We start from the raw sequence: 20,181 nt of genomic DNA, 5'->3' as shown, positions 1-20,181 counted from the left end.
CCATTTAAGATAGTCTATTTTATCCAGTAATCTACCTGACCTTCCCACCACCTGGATCTCTGTTCTTCTGTGTTTACCTTTTATCACATTGTAATTGCTTTGATCATAGACTGAACTCCCAGATCCTCTGTTCTTATAATTTTATTCTGTTCTTCCTATAGACTTTTTGAAGCCTCTTATGTCTAAGATGTGTTTCCTGAATGATATTTCCAAAGTATGTTTCTATAATAACTTGTCTATAAAATTGTTGGTGTCAATGTCGGTTCCGACTTATAGTGACCCTGGATAGGGTTTCCAAGGTGTGGCTGGTGGGTTTGAACCACCGACTTTATGGTTAGCAATCCAGTGCTTACCCTACAGTGTCAAACCAGGATCCCTTGCCTATAAAACTTGCGGTTGTTACTAAGTGCTGTCGAGTTGGTTCTGACTCATAGCAACTCAGTATAGGGTTTGAAGGGAGTGGCTGGTGGGTTTGAACCTCCAACCTCATGTGTTGATGCTACAGTGCCACACCAGGACTCCGCCTATAAAACGAGCTGTGTGTTTTTCCTTTTTCAGAACAGAAAAGTAAATTTGTTCTGGATTGAATTCTGTACCCTCGCCCCAGATATGTGTCGTCAATCATAACCCCTTTACCTGTGCCTGTAACCCCACTTGGGCATGGGTTTTGTTCTGAATCAATCTCTTTAGAGATTAAAGGCAGCAAGTTACTTAGATAACAAGGAGCAGAGTTGGGGAAGACAGATGCTTCACCACATAAAGATCTTGCAGGAACCAAGGGAACATTGCTGAAGAGAGACGGCCGAGAGAAAGAGCCTGGCCGAGGGCTGGAACCCTGAGTTCGGACCTGCAGCCCCTGACCTGTGAGAAGACATCTTTGCTCGCTGAAACCACCCACGAAGTCAGCACACTGCCAAGACAACAGCGCTCCCTGCATGAGTTCAGGGCAGACTGAGGTACGCCGTTTCCGTATGAAAACTTGCTCAGGAGACCCTGAAACTTCACCTCAGAGTTGGGTGGCGTTGGTCAAGAACGCCGGCGTCGTCCTATCGGGATGATTAATGAAGGCACCTTTTCAGAGAATGTCACACTTTGCCTTTTTAACAACTGACCTTTCATACAATACTACTGAACTCATAATTCCACTTTTGTCCAGGTTCTTATTAGTGGAGGTAAAATTGATACTTCTGGGAACGACGGCAGGGGTGGTGCACAGTAAATCTCAGAGCAGTCAGCCTTTGTGCTGCATTCCCAGGAACGGCTCCGCGAAACCCCACTCAAACCCCGCTCCTTCCCAGACACAAATTAGGGCGGGCCTCGGGCAGCTTTTGAGAACCAAGACATGCATTTTGAAGAAGACTTTAAAAGTTGGTAGGCCTTCTCTGAAGGGGCCTAATTGAATTGCTAATTTCACTCCTAAATCTGACTCCATGCTTGGAAGAAGCATCCCTGACAAGTAAGATGATCACGTGACACCCCCCACCCACATCCATTTCTGAGACCTGGCAAGGCAACACCGACGCCAAGACTGCTAACTTTACACCTAGATCCCGGGGGGGAAGCCACCTCAAGTACTTGCCCTTAAGACAGTCATGTTGATAGGAAATGGAGCTAGAAAGAAATGTCTTCTAAGTATCACTGTTGTTATTGTGAAGTACCTTTGAGTGGATTCCGACTCACAGCAACCACATATAGGGTATCCTAGGAGTGGCTGGTGGGTTTGAACTGCTGACCAGGACTCCAGTAGTCACTGGAAACAGCAAATTCCTTACGGATTCCTTTTATCCCCTGCTGGCATCTCCACCCTCAGCCATACCTCATTTCTATGAATCCCTCAAGGGCCAACACTATTTTAGCTTCAAAGATCTTCGGGTATCCCAGGGTGAAATAAGAAAGCTCTAGTACATTCAATTATTAATTCTTATTAAATATTTGAGAAACGCCATCTTGAATACACACGGGAATACAGGTAAGTGTGTAGACAAGCCCAATGTCATGTACCACAATCTTAACAGGCCTTCTTATTAATAGGTCATTCTCCTATGGAAGGCTAATGGTCTAGACAAACAAAATAATACCAAAGGGTAAAAATGGATGCCTATATGTGGATTCAGAACCTCGCTCTGAGGTAGAAATAAGGCCTTGGCAAGTGCAAATGTCCTAGGTGAGCTGGGATACCACCTCACCACTGGACAAAGCACCTTAAGAGGCCAAATGCTGCCCCATCTGAGCCTCAGATACAAACGAAATGTGCTGTGACCACCACCAAGAAGGAGTGAAATGGAGGCCAGGTTGGTCTGGAGCAGAGCACACTGGGTCAGCGTGACACGAGAGCCTCGGCAAAAGGTTTCTGCGGTTTAAACAGAAAATAAGAGGAAGCGGAGAGAAATGGGACATGGTCTAGTGGATCGGACACACTTCACAAAAGACTCCAAATTGACCTGTCCTCTAGCAGAAGAAAGGAAATCAAAGGTGATGGAGCTGGGTGGTGGTCTCTACAGAGATGCGGAGGGTCTGCAGTAATAAAACACAGGGCTGCAACTGTCCAGTCTCGCGGGAAGGCTGCCACTGCTTCCCCTGGAGACAGGAAATCGGGAAATTTACTAACTCAGATGGAGGAAGCATGTGGCCGATGCAGGGGGCACAGGGAAGGGAGCAGGGACAAGCTATTTATAACTGCAAACAGACACCGAAGGCTTCCAACTATGGGTGGTCCCCACTTCTGCAAAGATAACAACACCCACAAATCTCACCATCTGCATGTTACAGCCCTGTCCCTAAACTTGGGGCTCACTGTGCTGTTATTAGATTTGCCCAATGTGGATTTGCTAGACAAGACCACCTCCAGTTTCATCAGAGCCTATGACCAAGGTGTTCTGAATTCATAGTTGATCATTTATCAACAAAGGAGGCACTTCCAAGTTTAAAGAATCCCCTAAGACAGGTCTGAAAGACCCAGCTGGTTCCAAGGGCTAGTCAGACAAACCGGGGTCAGGACCGAGAGATTATGGAGAATGCCTTCCGGAGGACCGGACCAGGTCCACAAGATGCTGCCATGTCTTTATTTCGTACTGAGTAAAGATGACCTCACCAATTCATCACAGACGCAGCTTTACATCTGAGACTCGGACTCTGAAGCATGAACGCTTCTCGCAGAAGCAAAGTTTCCTTCTCTTCTGTTAAGAAGACACTGAGAACAAACCCAGGTAACTTACCTCACACTCCACATCCAGTAGTTCACCTAGGAAGTGGGCTGCAGAGAATGAGACTCCAGGCCTTACAACTGGAGGAGAATAATAAGGGGCTCCTCTTCTATCCTAAGGAGTCCTGGTGGTACGGTGGGATAAGACCTGAGCTATTAACTACAAGGCTGACAGTTCAAACCCATCAGCTGCTCTCAGAACCTTAATACAGGGTCTCGGAGTCAGAATCGATGGCACATAACAGCAATATTTGATCTAAAAGGAGCCTGGTGGCGCTGTGGGCTAAGAACAACACAAGTTCGGTGGTTCAAACCCACCGGCAGTTCCACGGGAGAAAGACGAGGCAGTTGGCTCTCATAAAGATTTAGTCTGGGAAACCCGATGTAGGGTAGCTATGAGTCAGAATGGGAAGACACACTGATTGGCTCCCTGGGTCCCAAGAGAGGGTCCAGGATGGAGCCAGTCCCCACAGTGGGGCTCCTTTCCTCTCTATCTACTTGAGGGGTACCCCTTAGGTAGTTTCAGTTAAAGGAACCCCTGGACCTAATAATACTTTCTCCAATCTCTGTTCCCCGTATCCACTATTTCCTTAGGGAGGGGACTTCCGGCCCAGTGCCAGACCCCTTCAATCACCGAATCGTTGCAAACCTTCTGAAGCTCCCACTGGCTGCAAGGGTGCCAGGGTTGGGGGGGTAGGGGCAGCTCCTGAGGAATGGTGGGATGGAAGGGCTCAGAGGAGGGGGCCCACACTGATCTGCATGCCAGAGAATACTATCTCAGGAGTCAGGTGAAGGGAGGGGAGGACCTTGTGTGTACCTGGAGGCTGTCTGAAGGAACAGTCAGGGTGGTCATGGCTGTAACATCATCAACATTATCATCGTCACCATCAAAGCCTTAATGTGCTGGAGCCGCCGGAGCAGGTGAATTTAATGAACAGAAATGTATTTCCTTCCAACTCAGAAGCAGAATTTCAGGCATTAGTTCTGGAGGGAAGGTCCTTGCCTCTTTCATCTCCACAGCCCTGGTTTCCAGAGTTTGGGCATGGCCCTCACACGGTGTCGCTCCCCATCTGCACTTCTTGTTTGTCTGTCCGCTTGTGCTCCAGAAGTGACCGGCCTTAGGGCCTTCCTGCATTCCTGCAGTCTCAGAAACACCCGTGAAGGGACCACACCCACAGCAGGGGGGCCCCACTGATTCAGGGGTGCACAATCCCATCTGCAACAGTCATCCATGTAGCTGCCACTTCAGAGGGTCCCTATGGGCTCAGAGCCTGGTGATGCAGTGGGTTAAGCAGTCTATGGCTCACCACAAGGTTGGCAGTTTGAACGCATCAGCCACTAGGGTTGGAAGAGGAGGCAGTCTGCTCCCATGTGCATCTACAGCCTCGGAAACTCTACGGGGTGGCCCTACTCTGGTGCTGTAGGATAAGTGCTGTACCGCGAGGCTGTTAGAATCACAAGGTCGGAGGTGCAAACTGGACTGTAAGTTGCTCCTTGGAAACCCTATACAGGGTCCCTGTGAGTTGGAACTGGTTTGACGGCACTTAACAACAACAGCCCTGTGCTCTCGGGCCTCTGTGGGTGGGAACCCACTCAGTGGGCTAGGGTTTCAGTTTCCTATTGTTGGGCACTGAGCACAGCATCTTCAAATCATCCTACAGGCTGAATACGATGACAACCCCAATCTGGCACATAGGGAAACTGAGGCACAGACAGGCAAGGTGACTGCCCAATGGCAGCTGTGCAGTGGTGCCGAGGGGCGGAGGAAGGACTCAAATCTGGAAGTCTAGGCCCAGATTCGGAGCTCCGAGCCTGTTCCAGCATGCTACCATCCTAGCAGGGGCTGGGCATCAGAAATCCAAGACAGCAGAGTCAGGGACATGCAGGTGGCGCCTGGGGTCCCGGAGGTGGAAACACAGAGCCAGAGTGGCTTCTTATCACAGGAAGAGCGAGGTGTCCTTCCAGGGGCTGACGTGTCTACATCTGACTTTCAGAAGGACTCCAGTGGTTGTACTGCGCCATCGGAAACCGTGTCAGCTGTGCAGGGGCGTGGCCTGAGTAACATGGCAGCTCTGCAATGACATAACCACCCCTCCTGATGGGATCTACTGGGCTAAGCCCCCATCAGTGGATGCAACACCCGAGCCCAGGTAAGGGGAGCGTCCTGGGGTATGGCCTACATCACCTTTGATAATACACGAGATAAAAGGAGGGAGAAAAGAGCAGAGAGACGGACCTCCTTCCCTCAGAAAGAAGAGCGCATTCTTTCACTGGAACGGATCCCGGGCAAACTGAAGGCCAGGAACAGGACAGCTCCAAAGCAAGCAGAGCTTACAGATGCTGGAAGGAGACGCACAGAGACAAGTCCCCCTAGGACCAGCACCCTGAATTTGTGAGAGGATAAATTTTCTGTTTGCGAAAGCCTTCCCCTTGTGGTATCTCTGTTACTGATTCACAGTGTGACAGAGAAGAATTTCCCCTGTGTACTTTCTAGGCTGGAATCTTTAAGGGGACAGATTTCCAGGTCATTTCTCCATCAGTACCCCTGGTGGGTTCAAACCCATTACCTTTTGGTTAGCGGCTGAGCATTTAACCAGCCAAGCATTTGATCCAGGGCTGCTTACGATGACTGCTAAAGGGGCAAAAACCAGAGGGAGAGAGACAGCAGCAAGCTCATCATAGCAGTGCACACAGAGGGTCCAAAGGTGCTCAGCATGAAGGTATATTGCAGAACAGCAGCAGCAAAACAGGAAAAAATAAAACAGAAATGGATACCTAACAAGACAGCAGTGGTTTTAAACATAGGTCACAGCCATACGACATGAGTCTTTACAAACTGAGGCTTTAAAATCTATTTGACAGTGTAAGAAGGTAGAATATGGAAGATTTTAAGCCCATACAGACGAAGAAGTTAAAAGGAATTATACTAAGACATAACAATGAGCTATCTCTGGGTAGCAGAATTCTAAGTGTTTCCTCTTCTTTATTTTTCTGTATTGGCTAAAATGAGCACAAACTAATATGGTATCTGCTCATCACTCTGTTGTGCGTAAGGTCGCTATGAGTTGATACCGAGTCAATGGCACCTAACAATAACAACAACATCAGATGCATTTGCCCATGCGACAAGGACACACTGAGTCCGAGAGCACCTGCTTAGGGCAGGTGGGCCCTGAGTAAAGTCAGCAAGGCCCCAACCCTCCCCACCTTGCTAGACTGAAGCAAAGTCGCTTTTAAGTTCCTCATGGTCACAAAGTGGCTGCCCCAGCTACTAGAGTCACAACTGTGTCCAAAGATCAACCAGGGGCGTTCTTAGTCTACAGCCCCAGGCCCTCAGCAGCAGGTAAGCTGGGAAGTCAACATCCGCTGCCCTACACTGTTTTTAGGGGGACATGGGCTCTGATGGCCTGGGAAAAGGAGGGGGATGTTCACAGCTAAGTCGTCTGCTCCTTCCCCGTAAAACCTCCAGTAAAGCTGTAAACCCCCTTTCACCCAAGACCACCACAGCCCTTCTTCTGTGGCTTGTATGCACATTTCCACCACCCCCTCACGTTTCAGGAAGCAGTTATTTATCAAGGTTTCTGTCTCTCCTGAGACAACTTCTCCCAAGACAGCTTCAAGCTTTTTCATCATCCTGTGCTCCCACAGAACTTGGCATAGAAAAGGTCAATGAGTGCGTATGGACTCGAGTTCTAATTTTAATTCTTTCCTCTGCTGACGTAACAAAAATGCTGCGTGGCCCCTGTAGGCTGACAGATTCCACACACCTCGGCCTACCTGAGAGAGGAGAGGCCCCAAGCATCGCCATAGCGACCATCTGGTCAACAAGGCCTCTGACATTCATGGGACCCGTGTCTGTCTGTCTGTCTGTCTCTCTTTCTGGCTTCAGAGGAATGTGCAAACCTGACTCTGTGAAAACAGTACATTTCTCTCATGTCACTTGAGCATAACACAATATTACAAATATTAATAATTTTAGCTCTAGAATTTGCACCCATCTCCCAAAGAAAGAGTCCTTGACCCAAAATATCAAAGGATATTAAACTGAGAAATGATCTACTGATGCAAATCATTAAATCTATTTGCATTTGCTTACTGAACCCTGTCGCAGAAATTAAACGCCACGCAGCAGCAGCGGCAAAGGCTGGGGCTGTGTGTGGTTAAGGGGGACCCGGTAGATCCACACTCTATGTCATTAATTCTCACACTTTCCCTCATTAACAAGTAAAATGTTTTCACTGCTTGAAAAGTTTTAATAAATAGAAAAAATCAAGGCAGCTGACATCGTTTTTTAATGCCATATACAAGGGTTTTAAATATTTTTACATACATTAAGAACAACCCAGGAAAAAAACATGAAAAGGCCAGTGTAAGTGTGGGGACAGTCGCCTGCTGGAAAGAGCGGCGGAGAGAGCTTCACTTCTGTGACTTTGCCTCTGATGAGCTGGCAGCCAGCACGTTTCTCAAAGTGCTTGTCCTTCAGAGAACCCTGGCAGACAGGGAACTGGGACAGCCACAAGAACAATCGTTCTGGTGTGGCCATCTTTACACAATCACCGCACTGACCAGGCAGGATGCTTGCCGCCCAGAATTCTCCATGAAAGTCAAATGTTGTGAGGTGCCATGGAGTCAGTACCAGCTCACAGTGACAACAAAGAACAGCATGACGAAGCCATGATGGGACCTGTTTCAGCCTCACAACTGTTGTTATGTTTGACCCATCACTGCTGTCACTGTATCAGTCCATCTCATTGGGGGTCTTCCTCTGTTTTACTGATCCTCTGTTCTACTAAGCACAGCGCCTTCTCCAGGGACTGGTCCCTCCTGATAACATGCACAAGAGACGAAGTGTAAGAGTCCAAGTCTCACCCCATTGGCTTCTAAGGAGCATTCCTGCCACACTTTTCCCGATAGAGATGCGTTTGTTATTCGGTCACTCCATGGGACTTGGGATAGTCGCCTCCAACACCATAACACAGATGCATCAGTTCTCCGAGGGTCTTCCTCATTCAGTGTCCAACTTTCACATACGTATGAGGCGATTAAAAATACCATGGCTTGGGTCTAATGCCCCTTACCCTACACATAGACAGCTTTGCTCCTTAACACTTCAAAGAGGGCTTTTGTAGCAGTACCATCTACTGCAATACAAAAAACCTGAGACAGTTATAGAAATAACCTAGTTTAATGCACTGCCCACAGACAAATCCAACATCTGCTTTTTTACTTATATTTAGCAAATTGCTCACCAAACAAACCTTGACCTTGAACGGATATATAATTATTAATCAGTTTGAAAATAACCGCACACAATTCCAATTCTCCTTGCATGCCTCGTCTCTTTCATAGGTATGGGGCCTCACTAGACCCTCGTGGAATTAACTATTTTTTTCCCTTTATTTCCTTCCTAAGGAGTCTTGATGTGGCGCTGTAGGATCAGCACTGGACTGCTAACCACTGGAAACCCGACACATGGATGCTATGAGTCAGAACTGACTCAATGGCACTTCACAACAACATCTGCAGGTACTTGAAGTTGTCAAGGATTTCATTCTACCTGGATCACAATCAACTTCTATGGGTACAGCAGTGAAGAAATCAAACTACATAGTGTACTGGATAAATCCGACGCACGAGACCTTTCTAAAGTGTTCAAGAGCAGAGATGTCAATTTGAGGGTTAGGGTGCATCTGGCCCAAGTCCTGGTATTTTCAATCACCTCATATGCACGTGAAAGCTGGACAGTGAATAAGGAGGACCAGAGAAGAATCGATGCATTTGAACTGTGGTGTTGGTGAAGTCTACTGAACAAAGCTTTACTTTCAACTGACATATATTATTATCAGTTTGCACTGGGCCTCAGAAGAAAGCAGGCGCGTCCAGAAGAATGACGACGTCAGTCTTAGAAGCAACAAAACCTCAGAAGCGAAGACAGCCAGGCTTCCACTCGCTCGCTTCGGGAAAGTCAGCATGAAAGACCAAACACTGGAGAAAGGCACTGTGTCTCAGAAGAACCCTCCGTGAGATGGACTGATGCAGTGGCCACACAATGGACTCAAGCCAGTGAGAGCAAAGACAGTGCAGAGCTGGACACGGCTCAGTCTGCTGTTCGCAGGCTGGAAGACCCCTGACAATATCCAAAGCTGTTGAGCAATGTTCTCTGAATACCAAAACCCAAAGCAGGAGCCCACATCCCCCTGGGGGTGCAGGCAGCAACATGGAGCTCAAGGAGGGGTCCAGGGGGCCTCACAAGCCCCTTCCCTCTGCAGTCTGTCCCTCCTCACTGTCCCTCCCAATACCACCACCACGCGTCCCTTGTCCCCCCAGCTGGTGACCCTCTTCCTTGCCTTGGAGCCCTCCTCAAGTTCACTCAGGAGACTTTCAAGAGCAGCACACACAAGACAAAGTCCAAAAGTGTGGACAGCTGCAAGTGAGGTCAGTGCCTTTCAAACGCAGGGCGCATTTATCAGGTGTGTCCTCCTCGGGCTGCCTCTGCTTCACAGGGTCAGTAGCTCAGTTCCTCGGGGGACCTGCTTCCCAGGATTCCTTCACACTCACCTATAAAACTTGGCATTTTCCAAACTTCTTTCCAAACTATCATCAACATCTGGCCACGCTGGTCCTGGTTGGATTGACAGCCCAGGACTGTGATGGGGAAGGGGTGGGCAGGGTCGGGGGGAGGGAGGGTGCCAATGTAGACCATGGACAGCTCCCCCCTTCTGGCAGAGCTAGGAGCTCAGCTGCAGAAGGGCCCCAGGCTCTAGGTCTCTCTTGATAGGTGTCCCTGGATCAAGAAGCTCCCAAATGCCTTAAACGTTCAGCTGTTAACCAGAAGATGGAGGTCCAAGTCTACCCAAAGGTACCTTGGAAGAAAAGCCTGGTGATCTACTTCGGGGGGTGGGGATGGGGGGTGGGGATCAGCTTTTCAATTCCTGATACAACACAAGAGCAACTGAAGACTAAAGGCTGGGGAAGGAATGTCTCAGAAAGGGCAACCAGACATGACTTCACAACCCAAAGAATTGAACCACCAGCCCTGAAATTTCATGTGGTGTAGGGTTTTGCTGTCTATACATCGGGGCTTCAAAACAGTTTGTGGAAAAATTCCATCTCTTTCTGAAGTCCAAAGTTTGTGGGGAAATTCCAGCATCTCCTTCTGAAGTCCCAAGTTTGTGGAAAAATGCCATCCTCTCTTTCTGAAGTCCCCTCAGAGCCCAATCCCGCTCTGACTCCCTGAGTGGGAACCAGCCTCTGGCTGAAGACACTACAGATCAGACATACTCAGCAGCACATCCCAGCCCCCTCCCAGCTACCACTCTTAACATGGCCCTCTTCCAAGTGACCTCTGTCCACTGGGACAAACACCTGGCCTGGTCCTCAGAGATGTCAAGCACCCAGACCACAGGATGGCAGTTTTTCTCCATTTACAACTCAATTCCTCTACCTCAGGTAGATAACCAGGAAATGGATTTACAGAAACTGCCACACGGATTTCCGCTGTGCCTATCTGAAGGGCCCCGCAGTCTTCCTTTAGGGCTTCTCAGGTTGGCCATGATTCTTTTAAATACACTCCCAAAGTCATCCTTTGACAAAAACATTTGTTTATCATCTCGAGACTGCTTAACCAGCAAAACTGTTCCAAGTTCACAAGCACAGATAACTTTTCATGCAAGCAAACTCATTTCCTCAGAAACAATTTGTCAAAAAGTTTTTAAAAATTAAAATAAAAAGCTCCTATTAAAATGTCACATGCTAAAGTAATTTAAGGGTTTTGCCATAACAGATGCAGATGGGGAACCACCTTAAGAACATTTTATTGCTTATATTTTAAACTCAGGAACTTCATAAATCCTAAACATGCTTTTGGCCTCCTGATATTAAAGCTAAAAATGCAACTATAAAGTTGTTTGTCAATTTCTTCTCCAGAAGGCAATTCCCTCTTGATGGGATTATCTCTATGGCATATGGATCTTTAGGCCATAAAAATCCGGAGTGCTCTTGAAAACTCAGATGCAAAAGACCAGGGAAGTATCACATGATTAATTATCCGTTTAATAAGAGATGCTTGATGCCGCGACAGGAGAAAAGGATGAAGACCTGAAGAAGAAACAAACTGCATGGATCCATCCAAGTCTCGTACTTGTTTTAGCAACGTTCATTTGACAGAAGGGGGGCAACATCGATAGTGAGACATTCATTCCAGCTCAGAGTGACCCCACAGGTCACTTTTCATGAAGGATGACTGCCACATCTTTCTCCCATGGAGCCGGCTAGAGGATTTGAACTGCTAACTTTTCCGTGAGCAGCTGAGCACTTTAACCCTCTTGCCTCTGGGAGTTAGATGACAGTAAAGGGCATCAAACAAAGACTGAAAACACATTTTAATTTGTCTTTCCTTCAACATACTGTCCAGAATTAGGAAATCTGAAATTTCTGAAAAATTTACCATGTGGGTCCCTCAGAAAAATCTCAGCTCAATCACTGAGCTCAAGGAGGAGTTGCATTGGTAACAGCCTGCAAACATTCTCGCCAATCATAGTTCTCTTCACCTAGCCAATATGTAAACTTACTAGACACGTGGGAGGAAGTAAGTGGCCCGTTCTCGTTAATGAAGCCGTGCTCGGTTATACAATAATGCCTCTGGACAGAGCCCAGAACTGGGGGAATGGAAAATCACAAAGCAAGGAATCTTTCCTGTGGTTTTCAGGAAGGAAAACCCAGCTCTTTGAGGAGACTACAAACTTCACAAGTTTGGTAAAACAGTATCTTTCTCCCTAATTTTATAAGTGTATTTTTAACATAAAAGATATTGAAGTAGCAGAACAAATTTCTAGAATGATCTTAAAATACGTATTGTAAACATCCACATAGACAACACATGTACTACTACTATGCTGCTGTCAAGTGCCGTCAAGTCGATTTCGACCCATAGCGACCCCGTATAGGGTTTCCAAGGAGCAACTGGTGAGCTTGAATCAGCGACGTTGCAGTTCAAACGGCTTTGCAGTCTGGAGCATTAACCCACAGCGATGCCACCCCAGGACTCCTCTGTACTACTATAGCACCACTTTCTCTATTTGAGGAATTGACAAAAAGTCCCACTAACTCCCAGTTTTCTATGTTCCTACTAAAGCATGTTGGATCTTAGACAAACTTCGTGGTGTAGTGCTGTAGGATAAGCACTGAACCACAAGGTCAGAGGTTCAAACCCAACAGCTGCTCCTTGGAAACCCTGTGCAGAGTGGCTATGAGTGAGAACTGACTGTTGTTGTTAAGTGCCGTCAAGTCAGTTCCAACCCATAGTGACCCTGTATAGAGTTTCGGAGGAGCAGCTGGTGAGCTTGAACCGACGACCTTGCAGTTAAAATGACTTGAGTCCAGTGCCACACCAGGTCTGCCAGAACTGACGAGGTGGCACTTAATGACAACAACACAGTGCTTTGGACCAACTACAACCGGCCATCGATTCCGACTCACAGCGACCCTGCACTGGGTCTGTAAGATAGCCAGGCATTTCTTCTGAAGCACTTGAGAACCTCCAACCTTTCAGTTAGCAGCTGCGTCCATTCCCTGTACCACCCAAGGCCCGTTGTATCATGTAAACCCCTGTATTTAAACTCTGAAGGAGCCTGGTAGCACAGTGGGCATTGTACTGCTAACCTCAAGGTTGGTGGTTCAAACCCACCAGTCACTCTGGGGGAGAAAGATGAGGTTGCCTGCTCCCATAAAGACTTACAGCCTTGGAAACCCTACGGAACAGTTGTACTCCGGCCTCTAGGATGGCTACGAGTTGGGCTGGACTCAACAGCGGTAGGCTTGCTATGTACATGTGAGTGACCTGGATGGAGGTTGAGGAAGGTGAGACTCGGGGAAATGTCTGTGTCCTCAGACACCGGAGACACACCGTACAGCTCGAGAGCTCGGAAAAGAAGAGAAACAAGCTGCCCTGAGGCAGTCAGCACGGGTCAGAAGGGACTGAGGGACAAAGGTGCTTGTCTGTGATGCGGAGTGCCTAGACGGGCTCTGAAGAGGCTTCCGTAGAAGGAGAACCCTGCAGCGCCTCAGACAGAACAGACATTTCCAAGGGGGCATCCTCCCTCTGCCCACCCCAGCAGACCCACTCCAAGTTCCCGCCTCATCTGGGATGTCTAGTGTGAACAAGGCCCCATCGGTGTGTCCACGTAGACTCTGCCCGCTTCCACCTGGGACGTGGGGTGCACACATGCCACTGAACAGGCCCCCAAGCAAACACAAACACAGCCCACAGGCCCACAGGAAGGCCGAGGTGACAGGAAATTCTATTTGTTTGAAGGCAGCATCTGCAACCCAAGTCCAAGCCTGAGGGTGATGTCCTGAGGCAACTCCAGCAAACCCCCAGACTCCTCTCGAGCCCTTCTCCTTTCTTCTTCATTTTCCTTCTTTCTCCCTCAATGCGCCTTCTCGTCCAGCTTGCCCACTGTACTTTCAGGCCATCTCCTTTCTCCACTGCTTCCACACACAGCATCTGGGATGACTGGAGTCCTCTGAAAACGCCTCCTTGTTGGAAAACACGGTCCACAGTCATCAGTTCGTACTACTGTCAGCCCTGGTCCAGGCTGCCACCTGGATGAGTCTTGGAAACATGGCGCTGAGTGAAAGAAGTCAATCACACAGGACAAATACGTCTGCTCCATCCCCATAAGAAATGTACAAAGACTGTGCTGATGAGTGGTCACAGTCAGGCAGGAAGACTTCCTGTCCATGGTGACAGAACACGTGTACCAGATACAGACAACACAACATGATTAATGCAGCGGAGCTCTGCACGTGACAATGTTAACGTGACCGACACTGTGTTCCGTTTTAAAACGTGTCCCCTTCTGCTGTGACCCCCACATATGGGCTATGGCAGGTCCTAGGGTCCTACCATCAGACTAGAGTGTCAGACCACATAGCTAAGCCAACATGCTCTCCTTTCTGGGGGACGTCAGCACTCCCCCTGAGGGCCCACGCAATCTGCCGTCAAGTGCTCTGAGACAGCCGTGCCTCACTGTCTGCTCAGGGGCTAATCGTGGACGGACGCTTCTCACTGCAGGTGCCCACTTGCGCCTCCCCCTCAGAGTCCCAGGCAGAGCCTGTCCAACCTCACCACAGTTTTCATCACGCAGAGACGCATTTTTTCACTGGATACAGCAAGTGGAGATACAAATTCCAGGTGACTCCGCCACGAGACAATTCCAAAATTAAACGCATTTACCCTTTTACTCAATTTAAATTCCAAACTGTTCAACATGCAAGAACAGCCCCACACATTAATATCATGGAGCTGGTCTAATTACCAACACCATTTTAAAGGAAATAAATTTAACAAACCAAGTATATTTTGAGAGTTTGGAGCTTAACCGACATGAACATTTTCAAAACAAGAAATTCACAACCGATCACTAATTACAACCGGCTGAAATTTCAGACATTAGTGTTTAAAACCATGGAAGAAATAAAACAGCATTCTGGGAACAAAAGCCACCAGTGACATGGACAAAAGACACATCCATGGTCTTTGGTGCCACACAGCTCCATTTTCACCACAGGAGAGGGAGACACAGAGAAAAGGGTTCAAAAGGGACCTGCGCTGTCCACTTCCTGGCTGAGTCCCAGTGTCCTCCCCAACATATGACCGGTATAGGGTAAGGCATTAATCCAAAAGACCTTGCTACAAAGGTTTCAATTCACACACACACACACACATTTGTTACAAACAAAATGTGTTTAAACACATCTCTGCACTCAGATGGGGATGACTGCAGGCAAGTTCTCTCAGTAATGTGCTTGTCCTTGTCTCCTTAGGGTGCCTTCAAAAGACAATGGTCCCCAACTTCCAGCCAAGCAGTAGATAGATATCTGGGGGAGACAACAATACTCGTAAGGTATGCTGACCACGGAATGGTCAATCATTCAAATCAAAAGGGCAATATTTTCCTAAGGACAAAGTTGAGAAAGGATGGGCAGGAGGGTGGGAAGTGCTGCCGCACGGAGGGGACTGTCATCATTGGGATGAAACCCAGTGTAGGATTTGTTGAGTGTAAAGCCTTGTCTGTAAAGCTTCAGTCAATTCACAAAAGTAAAAAGATAAGTAACTATAGGTGTGATGAAAACAGTGCCTTCCAAGGGGGTCTGGTCAATCCCAGGCAGCCGGCTGTGCGCAGAAGGTTAGGGAGACTGGTTTTGGGGATTGCAGAGGCGCCATCTTGATCGATTTATCCTTAGAACACAGGACGATCATGGAGGATGATTGGGAAAATGGTTGAAGAAAACTGAAGGGTGCACTGGCGAGAGAAAGGTCAGGGAAGCTGCCCGGAGGAATTCTTTTCCACCTCAGCAACGCACCGGCTACTTCTGCCAAGGTCATAACACTGTCCTGAGACAATTTTGTTGGGAAACCTTACCCCGTCGACCCTACAGCACTGATCTTGCCAACTCCTGAACACAAAGAACATTTCAAAGGAACCCAAAAGGAACGCCTCAGGGAACACCAACACTGCGGTGTTCATACGCTGTGAGCTGAAGCGTGCAGAATTCCCCACAAAGAGCTGTGGTTGTTGAAGGTCATCGAGTTGGCTCTGACCCATGGCACACTGCATAGGGTTTCCAAAAACCAGCTGGGGGGTTTGAACCGTCGACCTTGCAGTTAGCAGTGCAGTGTTTATCCTATAGCACCACACAAGGGCCCCTTGAGGAAAGGTGGTTGGTTGTTGATGAGGTCCATCAAGTCGGTTCCAACTCACAGCGACCTTGTATGAAGTTTCTGAGAAGCAGTTAGTGGGTTTGAACTGCCGACCTTGTGGTTCCATTCAGTGCTGATCTTACAGCGCCACCCCAGGGCGGGTTAGACAAATGGAAAGACCATCTTCAGAAGCGGACAAACCTGTGTTGGTTGAGAGTCAACAGCTTCACATTTCGATCTTTGGTTTAATAAAGTTTCCTGTGATTTTTACAGCAGAACATTACTATTTACCTGATGCAAACTTTCCCCTCCAAGGAAGGACATATTCTTAAATGAGGGTTGGAGTGTGTCCAGTCTCACACTTCCTCCTTGTGACAACCACGGAGTGTCCTCAGTGGCGCTGATCATTTCTGTGCTGGACTTTGGGGTTTTTGGTTGACCCCAACCCCCATCCCACCCCAAACACCTTCCTTCCTCTGCTTGCAACTGACAGGTTTCTCTCTCTAGATCCAAGAGCCGCTCTTCCTCCAAGTGTTGGGAACTTTCACAAACAGAAAAGCAGAGATGGTTCCGTTGCTCTGACAGTTTGGTTCACATTGGAACGCGAGTATTGCAGCTGTCAATCAGCTGTCTTGTTTTCCTTCAGAAAGGACACTGGCAGCCTGCTCCTGACTCAGGGACAGGCGAGGTGTGCCATTTCTGTCTCCCTGCCACGCGGCAGTAAAACTGACAGGAAATAAAACTTTTATGTCGGTCTTTTTTCCTTGCTGGGTCCGGGGCACAAGACTTTAAATCTCAGTGACAGTGGCTTAAATACCACTCCAGTCTCCTTCACTCCCAGATCCAGGTACGCGGAGCTGAGGATACAAGATGCCACAAGAAGAGGTGGGCCAACGTCTGAAGAGTCACGACAGGCCCATGAAGTGTCGGGGTCTGACCTTGACATCGTTGTGTTGTTCACAAGTGTTTGGTTCACGAGGAGGGGAGATCCAGCGGCGATAGGGATAGCGAAAGAATACACAGACAAACAGAAGAAGGGAGACAATGAGGCACCCCAAAGCCAGGGTGGATACATCACTGGTGGGCAGGCTTGGGACTACAGGCATCATGGCCTCTGCAGGCAGCAACTCACTGCCCTGCAATCTTTACTGCATGCCTTCCAACCAGTAATGCACTGCAATCTTTACTCCATGCCTTCCAACCAGTAATGCACACCTGGGGAGGCTCAGGCCTCTGCTTTATTCAGGGGAGGAGCTTCACACCAAGCGGGGAGGGATCTTTACAGAAGAAGAATGGTATTATTCAGACAAGACAATCTTTAAGATAAGTTAAGCCAGTAAACCTTACTTAAACCAATATTCCTTTCTTCCTTACTGGGTTTAACCTTCACTTGGATCAAACTGATTGAACCCAGGGTGGTCCGAGGGCGTTGTCCCCATTGTCCTTAATCCCGTATTCCCAGAATTTAGCGCTCCACCCCAAGTGAATATACCCCGGGCATTTCCTCTCCAGAGCCTCCCTGCTTAATCCCAGTAAACCTGTCCTTGTTCGTCCTCTGAGGAAGTTTTACTGCCTTGGTTCTAGGGGGAAAATCTTGACCTTAGAAACTTAGGGGAATATTGCATTTCTCTGTGGACATCCAGGGCTCATGTTTGGAATTAAATAAATATGACTAAACAATTTGATGAAAAACAATCTGCTATTAACTGCCAAGTGGCTTCATTTGTTACACTCGGGCCTATAGAGCCTTGAACCTCTGACCAGTCTTACACGGTCCGCAACAATGAAGTGGCCCACAGGGTGGGTGAACGTGGGGGCCGTGATGCAGAGCAACATCAGTGCCAGTCACAGAAGGACAGATGTGGTATGGGACCACTGCTGCAAAATGTCCAGAAAAGGTTCCCAGACTCACAGGACAGCTTTATGGCTACCAAGAGTGGGAAGGCAGGAAGGCTTATCACTAACTGGGGAGGGGGGACACTAACATGGGTGAAGGGAAGAAAGAAAAAAAAAAAAAATTGTGAAACAACAAAACAATAAGAGGCCAGGGGTAAGAAGGTGGTGCTGCTTGGATTCCACGTTTCCAGTGAACAGAGCAGGAGAGCAGACACCTTGTCCTATGAAGGGGACACCGTACTGTCCCGGAAGGGCAGGACAGACTGTAACATGGACTTGGAGAAGGGGCATCACCCACCAATGAGCTCAGCAAATCCCTCGGCCTGCCTCCTGTCACATCACTGCAGCGTTTCTGTAGCCTGTGCTTACCAGCTGCCTTCTGCCATGCATGGGGCTGTGTCCCCTGAAAACATGTGCTGCAAACATTAACCCTTGTGCTTATGGACAAGGGGTCCTGGGGCTCACTGAAAGGTGAGCTGTTGGAACCCACCCTGGAGATCTGCTTCCAAAAAGGCCTCCACCTGTGGGGCAGTTCTGCTGTCACATGGGACGCCACGTGACAAGAAGGCAATGACCCATGGGTTTCCTGACACAGATCTTTACTGGTGGTGAAGTGGAGGGTCTGCAGAAAGTGGGTGCCCCTCCTGAGACGGACTGGCACAATGGCTGCAGCGATGGGCTTGTGAGGCTGACACAGGACTAGACAGCGTTTCCTTCCGTTGTACACTGGGCATGTGGTCCGGACTGACTGACCAGCTAACAAATACAACAAGCTTTCCTGGAGCAGACCACCATGACTTTTATCCCAGAGCAAGTGGGTGGGTTCAAACTGCCAACTTTTCAGCCGAGCGCTTAACCGGTGTGCCAACAGGGCACCTAACCCTCACTCTTTCAAAGGAGCGATTACAGGTCCGTTTGAAGGGCAGCACACCTGATGGGCCAGGTACTCACCTGCCAGAGCCACAGGTCACCCAGGAAGCCTGCTCTACCGGTGTCAGCCCCAGAGCCAGGCCACCTGAGATCCTGCACAATGCTGCCTTGTAAGAGAACTTGGTCTGCATGCATTTCTGACGTCCCTCAGAACACACCAAGTTTCACAGTGGTTTCCTTCGACTGAGCTTGTCTCAGACCACGACCTTGTGTTTTTCAGCAAGTTTTCTATGAAACAATCAAAGATGAAGAAAGAGAGCAAATTGTTTGTAAACGAACTAGACAATGCACTTTAAAAAGCCTCACGGCCATCCTCTTCTACCAGAGTGTGGCCAAGTGTTGCATAATCCATGTTTTCAAGGAATCATACACGACAACCAACGTTATAAAAACTAAACAAAGCCTCAACAGAACATTAGAAAAATAAACACAAAAAACCACGGTCCTTCCCAGCAACTTTCTAAACACTGAGCGGAGATCTGAGCTTGGAAGAGGTCCAATAAGGAGCCACAAGAGGATGGAGCAGGGGATCCGCCAAGAACTTGGGCAAGCGTTAGAGTTGGGAGTGGAAGCTGAACATTGGGAGACGTTATAACGTTATTAGGAGAGCTCATGGCGCAGTGGGTTGCTGACTGGAAGGTCAGTGGTTCAACCCGCTGTCTGCTTCAGTAAGAGACACATGGATGGAAAGCCTATAGAGCAGGTCTACTGTGTCCTACAGAGTCACTGAGAGCTGAGGTGGCCCTGGGATATCTTTTTTTTTTTTTTTTTTTTTTTAAGGCTGTTATATCATTTTTTATAACAGAAACAACAATGCCATTTTTCAAACTGATATTCTTCAGACCAATATTTCTATGGGAAGGAGAAAGAGTAACGTAACTCACACAAGAAATCAGCAGTCATTGTACAGAAGGACAGTATCGTATCGAGACACGACGGGGAAAAGAAGCTACTTTGCTCAAAAGTGCCAATGGATTCACACTTCCAATGCATCTACTGAAGAAAGCAACCTGACTTCAGAGGAAACAGGATTGGGGCCCATGTTCACCCCAGCCCCAGTGGAGGTGAGCCACAAGCCTAGAATCAGAAGGCCGCTTTGCTCAAAATCTCGCTGGCTGGTGTCGGTCCGCAGGTCTTCCCTTTGCAGCTTTTTATTGTGAACTGGGTGACCGTTTACAGAGCACACAAGCTCTCCATGCAATGGCTCCTATGCATTTTGTTACAGGCCATGGACTGTGGTCCCCACGATGTGACCTCATCATCCCACTTCCTCCCTGTATGTCCTGTTTCCATTCCTCCTTTCCTAACCCTTCTGAGCTCTGTCCTGGAGTCAGTCTGTCCTTCTGATCTCCAGTGGTTGCTTCTTCTGGGGTGTGGACCTCCCTAGTGTTATTGTCCCCCTTTCAGACCTGTCTATTGCTTGGCTGAAAGGTGAGCCACAGGGTGAGGC

The 20,181-nt window shown here is 48.3% G+C and overlaps 1 protein-coding gene across 1 annotated transcript in view; it reads right to left on the bottom strand.

Moving 5' to 3' along the window:
* The window catches only part of MGMT (O-6-methylguanine-DNA methyltransferase), a 207,858-nt gene that overhangs the window by 180,807 nt on the left and 6,870 nt on the right, over nt 1–20,181 (bottom strand). Inside the window, exon 2 of the mRNA XM_006867477.1 lies at nt 5,191–5,201. Coding sequence (XP_006867539.1) covers nt 5,191–5,201 — 11 coding nt within the window. The remainder of the gene's footprint in view (nt 1–5,190; nt 5,202–20,181) is intronic.

Source organism: Chrysochloris asiatica, unplaced genomic scaffold (genome assembly GCF_000296735.1).
Source record: "Chrysochloris asiatica unplaced genomic scaffold, ChrAsi1.0 scaffold00105, whole genome shotgun sequence".
Classification (NCBI taxonomy): Eukaryota; Metazoa; Chordata; class Mammalia; order Afrosoricida; family Chrysochloridae; genus Chrysochloris; species Chrysochloris asiatica.
This window is presented reverse-complemented; position numbering and strand designations above follow the sequence as displayed.